At 41.2% G+C, this 19,876-nt stretch overlaps 1 protein-coding gene across 1 annotated transcript in view; it reads right to left on the minus strand.

Moving 5' to 3' along the window:
- Positions 1–19,876, minus strand: part of CTNNA2 (catenin alpha 2) — a 1,322,153-nt gene that overhangs the window by 869,714 nt on the left and 432,563 nt on the right. Inside the window, exon 7 of the mRNA XM_049856958.1 lies at positions 13,394–13,597. Coding sequence (XP_049712915.1) covers positions 13,394–13,597 — 204 coding nt within the window. The remainder of the gene's footprint in view (positions 1–13,393; positions 13,598–19,876) is intronic.

Raw genomic sequence — 19,876 nt, forward strand, 5'->3', positions numbered from 1 at the left:
CATGGGCTCCTGCACATAGAGTCAGAAGGAACCTCTATAATTGCTTAAAACACACACCCACACACACACAGATGTAAGGTGTTGTTGAGGATGGCAGATTTAACACACACGTATCGCTGCTCTTTTCTGAAACTCCATTAAAGCAATTGTCTTTTAAAGGCATCAATCCTTAAGGACAAATACAATAGGATAACACTGCAGCAAGATTCTGAAAGCTGATAGCAGATGGAGGTGAACTAACACCTTTTGAAGCTCTGAGTAAGCTGAATCCCAAGCCAGCAATGGAGAAAGGTCAGAAGCAATCTGATTTATACTTTGAGGAAAGACACGGAATTTAAGAGAAAGGGGAAGGTTAAAAACAAAAAGACTTGTTGAAACTCCACTAAAAATCACTAGACCCCGAGATTCTCTCTCCTATTCCAAGCTTCAGGGAAATACAGTTTCATTTTCAGAAAAAAGGCAGATCTTTGTATGGACCAGGCTAGTCACCACTGGAGAATTAAGGAAATGTTCACATACAAATGATGTCTGTTATGCTTTTTGTCTCTACTGTTGTCTCTTAGAAGGTTCACAGCCTCCAAATAGAGACTGAAGCCAAAAGAGTATTCAGTGTTGAAAAAAAAACCACAGATTCAGTTGCCTTCTCCATTAACACCCCACTCCAGCCAACACAGGTTCCTCTTTGCCTCTATGTAAGGAATTCTGATTGTTGTTCCAGAAGGCTACCTAACCTCTACTTAGGGATTTGACAGAGTTCTGCTAGCATCTATGAGATGCTTGCAGAAAGAAGATTTGTTCAGAGGCTACAATTTAACTAATCCTGAAAGATTGCAAGGAATATTAGGGAAAAAATGAATGATGCATGATGAACGTATTTAAACAAAGAAAAGAAAAATCAAGAATCCACATGTTATGTCTATGTCCATTAAAATATAAAACCGAAGCAAAGGAAAAAAACTGAAGAATAGTGATAAAGACACTGGAAGGCATGAGCTCTCATTTCAGTTCTAACTATGTGACCTCCAGAATGTCTTTAGCTATTTATTTTTTCACAGATAGCTGTCCCTCATTTTTGTCTAAATGACTTGAAGTCCGAAAACAGGGGCTTTAGGAAAATGGATGTTGATCATTAGAAATTCTGCAAGAACGAAAAAAAATAAAAGTTAAGTATGTGTGATGGTTGATTTTGTGTGTCAGCTTGGTTAGGCTATGGTTCTTGATGGTTTTGCCAAACACTAGATTATGCTGTTCCATAATGTAGCATAATGCAATGTAATGTAATCATCCTCCATAATGTAATCTAATGTAATATAATCAATCAGTTGAAAAGAGAGTTTCCTTAAGGTGTAAGCTGCCTACAGACTATAAATGGATATTTTGGCAGAACTTGCTCTCTCTCTCCACTCTGCACTCTTTCCATCACCTGACCTACATATCTTGTGACACAAGCCTGCAGAATTCCCCAGCCTGCCACCTGACCCACAGATTTTGGACTTGGCCAGCCCCTCACAATCCCATGAGCCAGCCAGAGTCTCCATTCTTCCTCTTGACCTACAGATTTTAGACTTGCCTCCCCCCCACAATCCTATGAGCTAATCCCTTAAAGTAAATTGTGTTCTCTTTCTCTCATGGGAACCCTGGTGGTACAGTGGTAGACAGCTATGGCTGCTAACCACAAGGTCAGCAGTTCGAATCTACCAGGTGCTCCCTGGAAACTCTATAGGGAAGTTCTACTTTGTCTTATGGGGTTCCTGGTTCTGTTTCTCTAGAAAACCCTAAGACAGAGTGGGATATGATTTTATAGGTTTTACAAATGAGTAGAAGATAAATTAATAGACAAGAGACAGGGAGCAAAAAGAAGAGATAATAACCGTAAACTAAGGTTAAAAGTAAAAAAAAAAAAGATCCAATGTCTAAGACAAGATTCAGAAAATTTCTTTACTTGTAAGTGTCTCATAGATACAGAGAGAAACACCTTTGGCAGAGAATTTGTGTGTCTATTTTGCAGGGATCAGACGTGTGAAATTGGCCACCAGACTGCAGTCCACTTAACTGATTCCTCCTAACACCCTTGTGTGCAGACTGAATGATAAAAAGGCCAATGCTGTCTTTTTAAAGCGCTTCGGGTGGAAGAGAGGGAGAAAGTATGAGTCTGCAAAGTTCTCCAACGAATCCATGGCAAGGGCTGGGGGATGATTTAGAAGGTGAAGATAAAAGTGTAAATAACACTTTGAAAATATCCTTTACAGCCATCATGAAAAGGCAAAGGATAATAACTGTCTCTGAATCTAATAATGCTGATTAGGCTGGATGCTTTCACATGCTGGCCTAGTTCAAGGGTGATACAGGTTTGGGAATGTGAGAATCCCCTGGAAAACTCACTAAAATACAGATCCCTAGATCTCATCCCTAGAGAGCCTGTTGTATTAGGACGGGGGCAGGGCCCTGGAAGAATGTTTTTCAAAAGTTCCTTAGGTGGTTCTGATATGCAGATATTGAAGAACCTCCAGGTCAGTCAGGCAAAATGTTGCTTCCTCTTGGGAACAGGACCCTAGAACTGTCACCGAAAGGGCGGGAGTTGGGGGGGAGCCTTTTGCCATTGAGTAGATTCTGACTCATATCAACTTTATAGGACACAGCAGAACTGCCCCACAGGGTTCCCAAGGACTGGCTAGTAGATTCAAACTGCCTACCTTTTGGTTAGCAGCTGAGCTCTTAACACTGTGCCACCAAAGCTCAATTTAAGGTGAGAATTGGCAAAGGCAAAGATTTGGGTTGATGCTGTAAACACCCCCAGCTGCAGTCAAGCTGGCAGAGTTCGTGGAAACTGCAGTTAGCAATTAAGTTGTTAAGAAAGAGGATTGTGAATCATCTGTGAGACTGCATATTTTAGTTTTGGCATTTATTGACAGCGCAATCCTCCTGAGGATGATAAATTGTCTTGTAACAAATGGAGGTGCCATTTTTTTCTACAATATGTAGGAAGAGGTATGTTTGAAGGAGGTGAGGGTGAAGAGTTAGAAGCTTTAAAAAAGCAGTTACCCTTAATACCTCAGACTTGACATGCTGGCTCAGATTTGCCTGTCTATTTCTAAGGAATTCAAAGAAGAGATGAGCCACCCAGCTCCACAAGTCTCCTCCGCAATCCTGACTGTCCAGGCTGAGTAATGCACAGCTTAATAAGACTTCCCAGGAGACATCTCACTTGATGGTTTTTTATAAAGGCAGTTTTACCCATTCACAAAAGGATAACCCATTTTAAACCTTGGTATTAAATTAAATTAACTCTTGGTTTGATCCAATGACTATTACATTATAGTTCCCCTAACTTGTCTGCTTCTCACAATCACCTGGGGTACCTGTTAAACTTCAAGGTTCTTAACTCCCTCTGATTCTGTGCCTGGGCTGGGACTCTGAAGACAGAGTGCCTAATTGTCAAGTAGCTGAATTGCGACCATTTTCTTCCATTGGTTTATTTATTTACTTCTTAAGTTTTCTTCTTCTTATTTTTATGTGTGTATACAAATTCTTTTGTGACTTTTAGGGAGCGATGAGTTAAATAATCTTCAGAGATCCAGGTTTAGCCTACAGAACGCAATTCCTTCCTCCCCTCACACATTCCCAGGAATGTGCGCCCAAGCAGGTTGCCCTGTAGGAAACACTTAAGTGTGGCAGAATTCAAAGTCAGTTGCTTGGAGGAGGTCTTTGAACTGCAAAGCAAGCAAATGAAATGCTTTGTATCTTTTTTTTTTTTTTTTTAATCTGTACTAATAGTTACAGGGATCATTGCAGGCATTTCTGGAGAGAAGTAAGGTGAGCCTTTGCCAGTGCCTTAAGTCAAGCTTTAATTGCAGGGAAATGACTGGGTACTGCAAAGTGAGGCATGAGAGAACCACTTAGCTGATATGTTTACAGTCTTATCAAGGTAGCAAAGTCAAGAGAGGAATGATGTTGCTCCATGGCATAAGGCTCAGTAGACTCAAAATACATGGGCTAGGTTTCATAGTGGTAGTAGTAGTAGCAGTAGCAGAAGAAGACGACGACCATGAGAAGGAATTCATTTATTCATTCTAAAAAATATTTATTTAGAGCTTCCCATGTGCCAGGTATTATTTTAGGTACCCTGGTGATACACTGGTTAAGGGCTCAGCTGCTAACCAAAGGGTCAGCAGTTTGAAGCCACCAACCACTCCTTGGAAACCCTACGAGGCAATTCTACTCTGTCCTATAGGATCCGTATGAATCAGAATCGACTCAATGGCAATGGGTTTATGGATTGTGAACAAGACATGGTGCCTGCTTTTGAGTGCTTATATTCCTTTGGAGGTACAGATAACAATGCAAACAAAAAGATGATGTAAGTTTAGAGTGTGGCAGGTGCTATGACAGAAATAAACATGGCGGTGTAATCAAGCGCAACACATTTGAGCTGAAACTTGAGGGAGAAGGAGCTATCCATGTTAGGTTTGAGAAAGAACACTCTAGTCAAGGAGACTGCAAGTGTAAAGCTGCTAAGTAGAAAAGGGCTTGGTATGTTTGAGGCATGGAGAGGAGCCACCATCAGTGAAACACCCAGTTCTTAGAGTATAACAATTTTCTAAATGAATCAAGGGGAATACTTTTCGGAACGGGCACAGGGAGGATCGGGCACAAGGAAGGAGCCTTTGTGAGCTTATCTTTGGAACAGCCCATTTGGGGACAAGAAACCTAAAGCTCTGGGCTCTCACATTCTTGGGAAACACCAAGGTAAGGTTGATCCAGGCATATCAGTTTGATGGTAGAGTCTTTTTGAGGTCTCCCTTGACACACCAGAAATGCTTTCCCTAAAAGATCAATTGATGGATTTTGCTCCAGGCTGCCTTAATGCGGATCATCAAATCTGATGACTCAGCAGTCAATTCTGTCAACAATCACTGCTCACAGACTAAGTCCAAGACAGCCCCTTATTTCTTATAACATTACTTGCTCTTCCCCAACATATTGATTAACCTTGTATGATTGAGAACCACTTTTCAAGGACATAGTGAGGGGGCTTGTTTTACAAAGAGAAAAGCTAGTTACATTTCTAAGTATGAAACTGAATTTTTATTGTTGTGATAGATTTATATTTCCATCTCCTGTTTCATTTGATGGATATTTTTCTTCCAACACCGAGAAGAGTTTCCTTCAGAAGTTCATGGATATACTGAATGGTATCCAATCAACTCGTTGTTAAGTGTCAGAATAGTGCAGGCCTACAGTGGAGGGACCTGAGACTCTGAGAGATAGGCTGGTGCCATACAAAAAGAGGCAGCTGCCTAGATATGGGAGGAAGACCCCTTGGTACCTAAACCCTGCCTAGGTGATCTGGGTGCTACCATCAGGACCACAGCTTGAAGGTTTATGGAAAGTGCCCTGAAAGTTCCCGTTGCCATCTAGTCAATTCTGACTCATACCAGCAGATAACTCTGGTTTGGGCACAGCGGCATCACTCTAAACAGCAAAGGGCAGATGTTCTCAATTACCATGCCTCTTTCTTCATGATTAGGCCAGGCTTGTGGTAGCAAAAACTTCCTATCCCACCTCATCAGGGAAGTCCAAAACTCTCAGTCACCACAACTCCCAATCTTCTTTCCAAGTCTTCCCACTTAATTCTGACAGTCTCCTCACCCTTAATCACATTCTCATTGCCCTCTTTAATTTCTTTAAAGATAATTTATAATCTGTAATGATTATAGTAGCTACAGCCTCTGTGAATCTGATTCTATAACGCTTTTTTAAAAATTTTTTTTTTTTTTTGCCAACTCCCATTCATGGTGGCTTTGTTTTATGTTGTTTCTAGTGATTACAGAATGTCAACTTCTGTTCCTTGTAACTTATCTGTGGAAATTCTTTAAGGACTGGGTTTAAAGTGTGTTCCTTGGAGAGGATTGATGTTTGCCTCTGCCGGGTGCCTAGCAACAGACAACAGAGAATACTTTTGAAAAAATTTTGGATAAACTTTAGGTTATATTGGAATATAGCTTCTGGCTCCCCAAACTGAGCTATTGTGGATTTGTGATTAAAAGATTTCCAAGGCAAGAGTCCTTTTTTTCTGCTCAAAGGCCAAGACAGCACATATTCCCACTGTTTTTCTCTTAAAACAAAACAAAGAAATCCATTGCCGTGGAGTCAATTGCAACTTATAATGACCTTATATGACAGAATAGAAGTGCCCCATAGAGTTTCCAAGGAGTGGCTGGTGGATTCAAACTGCTGACCTCTTTGGTTATCAGTGGAGCTCTTAACCACTGCACCACCAGGGCTCCATTTCTCTCTATAGGGAACTTCAATTTTATTAAATCATTTCCTAATGGCATCACCATCTGGGAAGCCAGGCTTTATACTAGGGCCCCTTATCTTACTGTGTCAGCATGATAAATGACTAACTGGGTCACCAGACCTTGTCTCCTGTTCTTTGCCCATGTGTCTCATTTAAAACCCAAGTTTACGTATGCCTTGAGAAATTTGCAGGCCAGTCTCTATTGCTTTCTTGTCATTTCTTGCCTCTGAGAGATTCCCTTACATACCTAGGAGTTCATCCGTGCATTGAAAAGAAGTTTTAAAAATTCCACCAGGCACACAGTTGTGTGAAGGAAAAAGGAAGGAAGAGAGGGAGGTAAGGAGAGAAGAGGAGAGCAGGAGAGAGATGGATATGCTCACCTCTGCTTTTCCTCCATGGAGAAGTGGACTGCACTCCTGGAGTTAGTGTGGCCTTCACTGCTCAGACTTCATTCATTACAGAACTGACTGGGATCCTTGTTTTGATGACAAGGCTAACTGTTTTCCCCAAATCTTCAGTCTCACGAGATTGCCAGAAAGTGGGCCTCACCTTTGCCAACTGGCTATATCCCATCATGAGGAAAAAGTTTACTGCTGCACTCCAGCTCACTTTCAGGAGAGCCTAATAGAAAAATGACTCACTGAAAAAGAGGAAGACCCTCAATGATACAGACTGACACAGTGGCTGCAACAACAGGCTCAAGCATAACAATAACTGTAAGGATGGCACAGGACCGGGCGGTGTTTCGTTCTGTGGTACAAAGGGTCACTATGAGTCAGAAGCGACTCAATGGCACCTAACAATGACAACAACACAATACAAGGAAATGCCCTTTGCAGATTTCTCAGGTCTAAGTCCAGCCAGGCTGGGTCCTCAGTCAGCCAGTGTGTTGGTTGAGTTTCCAAAACCCATGCCCTGGGGGACTACTCTGAACACTTCAGAGCAAGTCTAGATTCTGTGAAAACACTAACAACAGCTTCTCACCTCTAACCACCAATCTTAATTTTAATCCAAGATTTATACAATAACAACTTGGAGCTAAAGGGAAAAGGCCATATTAATACAAAGTACCGGGAACATTTCTCATGTTGATGCTCCTACAATTTCACCCCATCTCCGTGACCCAGAGGGACTGGACATATGCTCCCCGCTCAGGGGAAACCCTGGTCTTTCTGTCTCTAAAAGACCAATAAAAGGAAGTTACCTCCTCTCCTAACTAAGGCAAACTGCACTGCATCCCACCTCTAAGACTTCAGAGGCCTGATCTCATTGTTTCCCAGGGTTGCCATTCCTAGTCATTTTTCCCCGAGGTCTCTAAAAGTTGGCTCATGTTATAAGGGCTCTCATTTTTTTTTTTTTTGTATTTCCTGGACTTGGCAATAGTGACCTCCATAGCATTCTTCTAGGCAGTGCCACGCAACCAGAAACACCTCTGGCTACTTAGGGACCAGCAGAGGAGGTGCAGCCCCAGTCCCAACGTGGCCAACAAAGGTTCCTTAACATTTTCAACTATCTATCTCCAGAAAGACCCTGATGAACTTTAAAACATAGGGTATTTATTTGAGGCAAATAAATAGAACCATTTTTACAATAAGTCCATTTTAAAAAATTCAAATCATAATACATCTGTGTGTATATGTATATATACCATGTGTGTATGTGTGTATGTATGTGTGTGCATGTGCATGTGTGTGCATACCATTCATATAAACTTAAAAACATTGGCAAGATATAAAGGCATACACTAAATTATTAACAGTGATTTTCTTTAGGGAATGAGATCATACATAATTTTTATCTTCTTCCTTTTTTTAATTCTATGCAATGAACATATCATTCTTTCATACTATAAAAACCAGTATAAAAGCTCACTATTTTCAGAGCTCCCTGGTTCTAGGTTATCATTTCACATGTTACTCATACTACATGACAGAGCCATGTGTGGGAGTCTGGCCATGGTGTGGGCCTCAGAACCAAGTTGGCAATGACCTTTTTAAACTCATGTAAGTCCTTGAGCCCTCTCAGAAGAGACCCATCAAGAACGCACTTCAGGTTAAATTCCACTCTACAGCAAAGGCCATGGTGACAATGCTTCAGGAACTTGGCCCACATCCATTTGTCCTCGTGAGCTTTTACACACACATCATGTTAGTGCTTTACATACTATGCAAAGGCATCGACTGAGGTGCCTCAGGAGGTCTGGATAAATGTGGCTTAAAACATCATTTGTTAAAAAATACATTTTTTAAATTATTTTTAAAAATAGAATTAAAAAGATAATCTGCTACATTTTAACATAACAGTGACCATCAAGTCATTACCTTCTGCCACCAGGTTCTCCGCCATCATTATACAAACATATACAAACTTTAACTGTTAAAAAACTGTAGCTCTGCATTGGTCTTTAAAAAAAAATTTAGAGCTATCCATGTACATATCCCACCCCATATATATGTATATATGTATACACACACATATACATATATACGTATACATATCAAACAAAACCTGTTGCCATCGAGGCAATTCCAACTCATAGCAACCCTACAGGACAGAGCAGAACTGCCCCATAGGGTTTCCAGGGAGCGCCTGGTGGATTCGAACCGCTGACCTTTTGGTTAGCAGCCGTAGCTCTTAACCACTATTCCACCAGGGTTTCCACACATATATATAAAATTGATCTAGGTTGTACAGCACCACACTGCACAGCAAGGTCCAGGTACATCTGTTCATCATATTCTCATCAAGGCTTAACAGTGAATTGTGCACAAAATGTAACAGTTGAATGCATCTCTTTATGGTCCTGCATTTGTAGTTTTGGAACTTAGTGTATTATGTTTTTCTCCTTAGAGTTCTGTATCACAGTTTTAGAACTTAGCATAAGTTATATTTCAACAGCCTGATTTTTACAATAATGTGAACTGTACTTAGGTATTTTTGGTGATACAACTTGAAACAAAATTTACCTACTGAAGTCTTCTGCCAGATGCAATCTGGCCAGCAGAGTGTCTGGGCACTGCAAAGTGAGTTATTTACAAATCGTTATCGCATCTGAAGTAATTCAGAATTTTCCCTGCAATGAAAACTAAATGAGGATATCAAATGAAGATGCCATATTAATAGAGGCGGATATTACAGCAACTGTCATTCACAGCCCCCAGTGTCATTGTATGTACATGACACAGTCACACTTTCCTCACTGATTACTTTATAAACACATTCTATTTAAAATATTGTCTGAACCTGAACACTTCACACCACTTACACCACTACCTTCTGACCCAAGCCATACTCCTCTTCAAAATTATTCTAGAAGTATCCCCATGTGCCCTCCTGCTTTTTACCCCTTACACCGCTACAGTCTGTTCTCCACACCTAAGTCATGGCATTTTGTGGCCAACAACCTCCAGTGACTTCCCATTTCATCAGAGCAAAAGCCAAATCCCGTATCAAGGGCCTTCACAGGCTGGAGCCTTGTCACTTTGTAGACCCCATGTCCTACTACCATCACCCCCACACTCACAACAGCCACACTGGCCTCCCAGGGTTTCTCAGACACACCAGCACCTTTGCACAGCAGGGTCCTTCACTCCACTGTTCCTTCCACCCCAGAGCTCTTGCTCTTCGCCTCCATAAGCTTCTTGATCAAATGCCATCTTCTCAACCAACCCTTCTCAAGTCATTCTTACTGTATTCCATGTGCCTTGTTGTATATTTCCCCATCGTACTGATCACCACCCGAGATAACCCTTGCTTGAATTATTTATTTCTTGTCTGTCTGCCCCTGACAAGAGTGAGCAGAAAATTGTGTCTATTTTTCTCGCTCCTATATCCCCAGAAGCCTTCAACAGTACCTGGCACAAAGTAGCCAGCCACACAATTTGTACTTGTTGAACAAGCAAAATATTCTAAATTTGAACGCACAACAAAATCCATGACAATAAAATGCCACATTTAATTGTTTTTATTATCAGCTCTCTTTTAAGATTTTGTTTATCCAATAAAAAATTTTACACTACAAAAAAGCTGTCCAAAATTATAAGTTCTGGAGGAAAATTTATGACTTCATTATAAAATGAAACTATTTATGCTAATCAGCATAATACCCAAACAACCACATTGACGGCGCTAACCCAAATTAACATTTATAGGTTATAAGTCCTTTTGAGAGAGTCTCTTGCTACCCATTATTCTCCACATATGTATAACAATAAAGTCCCAATTAAAAGAGAAATTCTTTCTAAGCATCTTCTCACTTTTCTTTATATCTTAAACTTGGTAAAATATGTTAAGGCCCCCCAGGTCTTTCCTAGAACTATCACAGCAGTCTTTTCTACTGTGATCACGCTCTGCAATCGTAATTGTTACCACCTGTGTCTGCTGACCCAGCCTTTTCTGCTCATGCCACAGTTTCTTTCAAGTGTACAATTTTTGTTTCTTCTGCAAGTTATACACAAATACAATAATTTTCATAAACATCTGTGAAATACCTAACACACGACTGGCTCCCATAGGTCAGTGTCACCCATGTGGCTAACCTGTGGCCCAGGTCCCATGCAGACTACCCTTTCCCAATCATTTACTGTAAGGCTGCGCCTACCAATCACCCTCTCCCCCCATACCACTTGGCAGGTATAGGATTTTTGAACAACTTGGCTACATTTGAGCTTTGCAAGCTGAGTGTTCATCAAGGATTGAACAAGAATTTTTTAGAATCCATAAACGTCTGTTACGCCATTTTCCAAATCTTTTCTTCTCAGTCTAATGACTTCTTCATCCTAATGTTATTGCCTAGTATAGCACAAAATCTTCAGGGTGATATGTACTAATACCTTTATTCCCAGAGCTTCCTCTCCCTCTCCCACTTTCGCTCTACGTACATACACGTGTGTGTGTGTATAGACATATGTCATACATACATTTATGACAATCCAGGCACAGCTGGTTGCTGTTAAAGACTTTTCAGTCAAGGCATAGATGTATTTGAGTATTTATATTAATATATGCCATGTCAAAATTGATTCTGTGGTGTTAGAATTGAGTACTATGAAGCTGGTATAGTTGCAACCAGTTCTACCTTGAAATCACCAAAGAAGTGTGAAGTCCAACTAAATTTTATACGGTTTATATAAAAGTCAAATAGAAGGTGTTTTATTTCAAGTTTTGAGTCTGATGGTTTAATGTGAAAAGAATTTAAGCAAAATCTATACCCACCGAGGTATTATCTGAAACCATGTCAAAATAGAAACCATGTTTTCAATAAAATTATAAAACATTCCTGCATCGCAAGGTTGTAAACAGAAAAACAAGCACCTAGAGTCAATGAAATACACAAATCTATCAGCTCTTCTAATCTCTACCAGTTTACACTTGACAAGATTCTAGACACCAGTCTGAAAATTGCATGTCACATCTCAATCAACACTTCTTTAATCACATTCTGTGATTTCTCTTGCCAGGAATACACATTATTTCTTATTTATTTGTGTTGAGATCTTAACCATCATTGTGATCTCTGTATTTTCTCCTTCTTTCTTTGGTAAAATTATTTATTGGTATCAAAAATATCAGCATACCTTAATCTAAAACCAAATTCCACATACAAGTAATTTGACCGTGGCTGTTCTGTTATAAACTAACAATAAAAAAACAGAATCCCAGATTTATAAGCATCCTTGTTTGACAAATCTGCTATTCAAAAGATTTACTCAGGGTCTGAGAAACCAGTGATCAGCATTTTGGCTGGACCCTACATAGTATCTGTAAGCTAAAATCACAGTGTTGGCCATCCAGGGTCCTACACAGAAGTTCTCGTAAGCAGTGGGGCATCCCGTGACGTGTCCATCCACACCTTATTCTTTGTGTGCTGAAAATGCGCAGATCTTCCAAAGTCAAAGAATCTGAAGGGTCACAGAAAAGAAACTTTTTTTTTTTTTTTGGTAGGGCGCTCTGATTGGGCCCCTCCTTTTCTATATCAAAGTTCTCTGGAGAGCCTGGCAGGAGTAGAACTGTTACCGCCAGTGCCAGCTCCTTGCTTGGATGCAGGTCCCTGAGAGGTGGGAGAAGTGGGAAGGAGAAGAAGCTGGAGCGTGGAGGGAGGGACTGGGGAGCTGCTGGTCTCAGCACTGCCTGGGGGTATTCTGCCGGGACAGAGCATGTGCTTCCAACGTTGTGAGCAGGTCTGCAGTGCCCCGTGACCTGCCTGCCTACTATTTGGCATATTCTTTCAACATGTAATGTAAAAAATACATTTTTCTACTTTAGGCTTAATTCTGCCAAAGCCAGGAGCCCAGGACAGGAGGAAGCTTTGCAAGCTCAGGGAACCGACACCGTCTCCTCCTCTGAATGATTGCAGCGAATCAACAGAATTAATTCAGTGCCTTTCAGACCAAGAATATTGATCTCATCTCCTCCTGGTAGTTTTCAGGCATAGAACAACCATCACATTTTGTAACTGGAGGAGAAGATGGCTATTGTGTATGCTGCAATACAACTAATATGCCACCAGGGTTTCCAATACAACTATAACCACTAATACAACAATACAACTAGATACCACTAGTGCCTACGTGAAAACGGTGGTGAATCATTCCCATAAGAGCTTCTCAATGCACAACCAAGCAATAACATCCCTCTAAGCTATAACTGCAGCTAAGACTTTCCCACCTCTATACAAACACTTTAAAACCCATTAGATTAATTAATGCCTCTTATGGATGAAGATAACCTGGGCTTTGGAAGTCCTCTTCGTAAGAGAGGCTTTTCTACATTCTCGGTTGAGTCCCTCAATCATCTATTTTTTACCAATTCAGGCCTCACCGACATCAAACGCCAGCCACTAAAGTGACTAAGAATCACTCAAGCAAAAAGCCAAAGCGTGGCTAAGATTTTACTCTCCAACAATCCCTTCCGTACTAAAAAAATGCACTCTGAGAGGAAATCAGAACACAGCCGCTCCCAAAGCCATTGGCTGGTTACACCTGACACTCTTCAGGGAACACCTGCCCCCTTTTCCGGCCGCGCAGGCTTTTCCAGGAGCCACAGCGCGCGGCGCGGCCCGGTGGAGAGGCGCGCGCAGCGCCCCGGACTTACGTTATTCATGTACTCGCTGAGCAGGTCCTGCAGCGCCTGCCGCACCGCGTTGCACTCGGCCACGATCCTCTCGCGCCGGTCGTCGCGCGTGCAGGACGAGTCGGCCATCAGCGCCGCGCCACTGATGATGCTCTCCAGCCTCTCCTCCAGGGACGGCCGGAACCGGGCCTCGCTGAACGTCATGGGGTCGAGGATAATCTTGTTCTGCAAGGATTAGAATTCAAAATTAGCGGAGAAGAGACGCCTGCCTTTGCACCCTCGTTTGTTAGCAGGCCATAACTCAGGTGGAGACAAGACTCTCCGTGGACAAGAAACTGGTTAGTTAAACAAATTGTAAAGTAGCCTTGTCAAAGTAGCAACTCTTTTTGTAAAGTGTTTCGCTCCAAATCTAATCTTCAGGGAGAAAACAGCCCATCTTGTGGGAAGAACGTGTTCTTGGCAAAGGATTTCTCAACCAAAGAATCTTCAAGTCAAATTGTGATACTAGGTTGGCATTTCTTTTAATACATAGCCTTCAAGGAAAACACATTTCATTGTAGCACTTTTAGGGGTTACAGAAAGATTTTAGCGTCCCAGAGCTAGAATACAATATGTAATCAACAAGGCTGCATTCATTGTGACCCTCTTCACCTGAAGTGGACAGTCCTGTGAAGGTGTGTTTTGAAACTTGGGCAGATAACATTCAACAGGCATACTCACCACAGGTTAATTTCCCACTAGGAATTAATACTTTTATTTAAGAAGTGTTTTAGAAAAAAAATTCATAATGCATGGGTGTGTTGTGTGATTTATTACAATTAAAACGACTGTACCCTTATAGAGGTATTAAGATGGATAAGGAGAAAACTGAGGTAATTCCCAGAGGGAAGGCATCACAGAGAATTTAAGTGTAGATTTTATCCCTAACTTTCAGGAGTTTGGACACATGTAGGTGGAGATGTCCAGAGGTGGATGCAAACACAGTTCAAATTCAGGAGCTGGACCAGCCTTTACAGGCTCAAACATCACAATGATTGTGAGGATGGCACAGGACCAGGCAGCATTCCCTTCTGTTGTATACAGGGTTGCTATGAATCGGAACTGACCTGACGGCACCTAACAACAACAACCCTCTTAAGCTTAGGGGGCAGACGCACAAGGTCTTGCAAAAAAAAGGTAGCTATTCTGTGGCCGACTTTGGCATGGAGGACCACCCCACACTTGCACTCTCTTGTATCTTGGGAAGAGGTCGGAAAGGCGTATTAACCCAGAAATGTGCTACTCAGACTTTGTCCCATGTGGTCTGGGATTGTGCACAACCCTCCAAATCCTGTCAAAAAATCAGACACAGAGCTCAGTAATAAGACAGGGTCCATCATCACAGGTGTGGTGCCCAGAAGAAGGCACAAGTGTTGCTGCTCCACCTGCCATCTGTGCCACAGCTGTGTCTGCAGTGACTCCCCCTAGTGGGATCCATTTGAATTTCCTTTCTCTTCTTTCCTCTCTCCTCTTTCACCCCACCTCCCAACCCCCATTTCTCTCATTTTCTGCTTCTTTCCCAGTGGCACATTTATGATAATTTTGTTTGTTTGATCGTGTAACATGCATTAGGTACTGGTATTATGATTATACAAAGACCTAATCAAAATAGAATTAGACAATCTTCCTTATAAAGATCACTGATTTTCAAAGAACTACTTTACAAAAAAAAAAAATTAGCATAAAATGTAATAAAAATTATTTCACTTGCTTTGAGATTTCAGGAGACTCTCCAGAATCATCTATTGGCTATACGATGCATTTTTTACTATATATTTGGACTACAAATATAAAGAAGTACCAATTTGATGGAAATATGAGGTGAATTTGAACTCTTCAATAAGAGCAACTGCAAAAGCTTCTCTGCAGCACGGAGGCAAATGTACTCCTGTCATTAAGACATTATTTTCTAAATTATTTTCCATGGAGCGCTGAGCTGAGAGTGTAATGTTTGATGAAAAAATAAGTTTTCCTGACCAAATATGTTTTGGAAATACTGCCTGGCTCTGAGCAAATTATATAAAAAGCTTTGAGGAATTCTGCATTAAAGGAGCCAGTTTACTTTAGCATTCCCCAAACCTGTTTTAGCAGAGAGGGCCTCCTTTGAAATGCATGCTTCGACTATGGGAACCCAAGGAACACACTTTGGGAAATGTGACAAGAAGCTTTGCAGTGTCAGCCAAATGAGTTCCCTACATGCCTTGACCCACTGTTGTCCTGAAAGTAACTGCACTGAACCCGCTTGAAAAACTGCATAAAAATCACACTCTCTATCAAGTCTACTGGAATTATTTATTATTTATACATCACAGAGGAAAGCTTAAAAAAAAAAAAAAAAAAAACTCCCTGGAAAAGAAATGATAAATTACAATATTTCAGTCTGTAACTGTGGTGGAGATGGGGAGCACTGCAAATGGTAGATGTGAAGAGGTCCTGGGGAGAAGCCACAAAGAAGACAGAAAAGGCTTAAAGGTGAAGGGCAGCCTGTGCGCATGTGTTCCTGGAAGGCGAGGCGGGGGTGGGGTGTAGGACGTGTGTGTCTATGAGTGGGGTGCTGATTGTATGTATGAGTAGTGGGGGGTTTGGTTTTGTGTGTGTATGTGTAGGTGGGTAGATGTGTGCATTTTAGGAGAACTAGCCACATCAAGGAAACCCTGGTGGTGTAGTGGTTAAGAGCTAGGGCTGCTAACCAAAAGATCGGCAGTTCAAATCCACCAGGCGCTCCTTGGAAACTCTATGGGGCAGTTCTACTCCGTCCGATAGGGTCGCTATGAGTCGGAATTGACGCCAGGGCAGTGGTTTGTCTGGTTTAGCCACATCAAACAGGTAAACAGGTATTAGGAAAGGAGAAAAGGGTGAGAAAATGTAAACTAAACTAAACTAAATGAAACTTGTGGCCGAAGTTGATAAAGTAATAGAGAAAAATACCCTCCTGGAGCTGAATCCTGAGCAAGAAGTGCACAAAGAACGAATACCAAAATGGAGTGCGGAGAAATACTGACTTCTACACTATATGAGAGTAATTAAAACAAACAAACAAGCACACCCATGCAGGTTCTCTTTTCCAGCAGGCTTCCAGGCCCTTCCACATTCAGCAAACAGTGACTGAGCTCGGCCCTCTGGGGCCTCGTGTCCTCCGCATGCGCTCAGCCTGGCCTCAGCTCCGCACGGCTGCTCCTTGCTTGCCCTCTGCTGGCGAAAAAGGGCGGCATCACCATCATCCAGGAGGAAACCCCCTTCGCTGGTCACTGAGGGAATATTTTAAGTGGGCAACGCGCCGGCACCCATCAGTGAAAGGGCAAGGGCCCTGTCTCTGCTCTTATGGCAAAGGTGTGCTTCTGTGTGAGATGACACAACTGTGCTGCCCTCTTTTAGTCCAAGGAGATTTTACATTTTAAATGTGTCCGTTCGCATTCTTAAAGCTAGCTTTTTTAATCTTCTTATCCCTTTCATCTTTTACTTCCATTTTACATTGTCATTTTAAATTTGTGGGCCTACATTTCTTATTTCACCTTTTTCTTATGTTATTTTTTAGCCTACTTTAATTTCTTTTTAACTTGTCTCTATTCATTCTCTTTATTTGACTTGCATACTATTTTAAGCTTTATGATTTTTTTTTACCATGTTTATTTCTCCCATTATCATCTTTAAAAAAAAAAAAAAAAAGCTCAATGTGTTCATTCTTCCAGTTTATGGATGGCAGTTGGGAAGCATTGCCATGAAGACCAAAAAAAAAAAAAAAATCAAACCCATTGCCGTCAAGTCAATTCCGACTCATAGTGACCCTACAGGACAGAGTAGAACTTCCCGATAGGGTTTCCAAGGAGCGCCTGGTGGATTCCAACCACGACCTTTTGGTTAGCAGCTGTGGCACTTAACCACTATACCACCAGGGTTTCCTAATAATTCATCCCAAAGCAAAGAAGGCAAGGGTCCTATTCTCCCATCAAGTCAGTGCTGTAACCTTCTCTCTAGCCCCACATAATTGATCTTCCATTTTCTCCAGTGCTGAACTTTGTAGAAATTATAACCTGAAATAAGTCAGGAGACCATATAGTTGAAAACTACTTCCTGGAATAATACATTGACCTGTATTCATCTTCATGGTACATTCTAATTGGTAGAAAAGCATCGTTTTAAATCTCACCTCTCACCCACTCTCTCTACAAAGACCTAAAGTTTCAATAGTCACGGGACCTTGAGTTAAGTCTGAAGCAGGCCCCGATACAATAGGAGGGAGCAGAAGTTCTGTCAGAGAGAAGTGGAATATATCATCAGTGGCTGGATAGGTGTACAATTCTGTGACCTTGGGGTTATTATCTCCATCTTGATGGAGAGGAAGCTAATGCTAGACCATGTCCAGTGGTCATTTATCTAGTAAAAGGGAACACTGGGATTTGAACCCATGTCTTTGATTTTAAGCTCAGAGTTACTACCAATGTATCAAATTGCCCACATTCACTTGAAAAGGGCCTAATAAGTCAAAGTTATAAAAACATATTCTTTACTGAAATTCTCAACCAAATATAAAGGTATAAGGATCATCTGTCACAATGTCCTCTTTTATGTCATCTGGGCCAAGTTGTCTTTCCAATGCTTAATTCAGAGTACTGCCATTTATTCAATAAATGGGTGTCAGGTACTGTGGCTGTCTGACAATATATACTGAATGATCTTTTCCTTCAAGAGGTTCACTGTCTAACGTGAGGAAGGACTGTCTCATTTGACGTTTCAACAATCATTAAGAATAGGATTTTGTAAGTAGTTAAAGGAGTGATTGGCATAAAATTGACAATTTTAACTAAGAAGAGGCAAGGGCCAATCCACGAGATGGAGAAGTTGTTGATGATTTGGGTAGAGGACCAAATCCAGAAGAGGATTGCTATGAGTATACTGACGATTCTAATGAAAGCATACAGCCTTTTTGAAAACATGAAGGAACAGCAAGACTTCCATGAATACTTCAATGCCAGAAAGGGCTGGTTTTATTGCCTCAAATGCAGATTTGGCTTACATAACATGCATGTAACTAGAGAAGCAGGAAGTGCCAATGTTGAAGGTACTGAAAAATTCAAGGTTGAGCTGAACAAGATGGAAGAGGAAGAAGAGAAGTTGTCAAAATTTGTTATAGTGAAAGGATTAGCTTGAGTTTTTTCTAAACTAAATCAGGGGCTTCAGTTGCTTGAAAACATGGACCCAAACACTGATGTCTTTGCTAAAGTCGACAGGCAGATTTGGAAAGCAGTTGAGACATTATTGCAAAACACATGTAGAAAAAAGAGCATACAGAAAACTCTCAGTAATTTCTGACGAGAAACACTACACCTCCAGGGTTTCCAACCGACTGGAATAGATCCATATTTATGCCTATTCCCAAGAAAGGTGATCCAACTGAATGTGGAAATTATCAAACAATATCCTCAATATTACATGCGAGCAAAATTTTACTAAAGATCATTCAAAAGTGGCTGTAACAGTATATCAACAGGCAACTGCCAGAAATTCAAGCCAGATTCAGAAGAGGACATGGATCCAAGGATCACCAGTAGTGGTTAAGAGCTACAGCTGGGAACCAAAAGGTTGGCAGTTCGAATCCACCAGGCGCTCCTTGGAAACCATATGGGGCAGTTCTACTCTGTCCTATAAAAATAGGGTCACTGTAAGTCGGAATCGACTCGACCACAATGGGTTTGGTTTGATTTGGTTTTTTTCCAGTCAGTTGGCCAGGTAGCTGTCTTCCAAATTCTTGGCATAGATGAGTGAGCACTCCCAGAGCTGCATCCATTTGTTGAAACATCTCAGTTGGTATTCTGCCAATTCCTGGAGCCTTGTTTTTCACCAATGCCTTCAGTGCAGCTTGAACTTCTTCCTTCAGTACCATCGGTTCCTGATCATATGTTACCTCCTGAAATGGCTGAACATCAACCAATTCCTTTTGGCATAGTGACTCTGTGTATTCCTTCCATCTTCTTTTGATGTTTCCTGCTCATTTAATATTTTCCCCGTAGAATCCTTCAGTATTGCAACTCAAGGCTTTAATTTCTTCTTCAGTTCTTTCAGCTTGAAAAATGCTGAGCATGTTCTTCCCTTTTGGTTTTCTATCTCCAGGTCTTTGCACATGTCATCATAATACTTTGTCTTCTTGAGCTGCCCTTTGAAATCGTCTGTTCCATTTACAGCCTAGAAAAGCCTATGAGGCATTCTACGCTGTCACATGGGGTTGCTATGAGTCAAAATCAGCTCAAGGGCTCCTAACAACAACAACATTGCTTGCGGATGTTATATTTGTTTATTTGGGGGAAAAAAAGAATCAATTGAAAAATGACTACAAATTATTTTTTAACTTCATGAAGGTGCTTATATTAATATTCAGAATTGATAGCCTTTATATATACAAGGACTATGTAGATAAAAGACCTGATTTACAATAGCAAGAATCACAAACCGAAACAAAACAACACACAC

The sequence above is a fragment of the Elephas maximus genome, chromosome 17 (genome assembly GCF_024166365.1).
Source record: "Elephas maximus indicus isolate mEleMax1 chromosome 17, mEleMax1 primary haplotype, whole genome shotgun sequence".
Taxonomy (NCBI): domain Eukaryota; kingdom Metazoa; phylum Chordata; class Mammalia; order Proboscidea; family Elephantidae; genus Elephas; species Elephas maximus.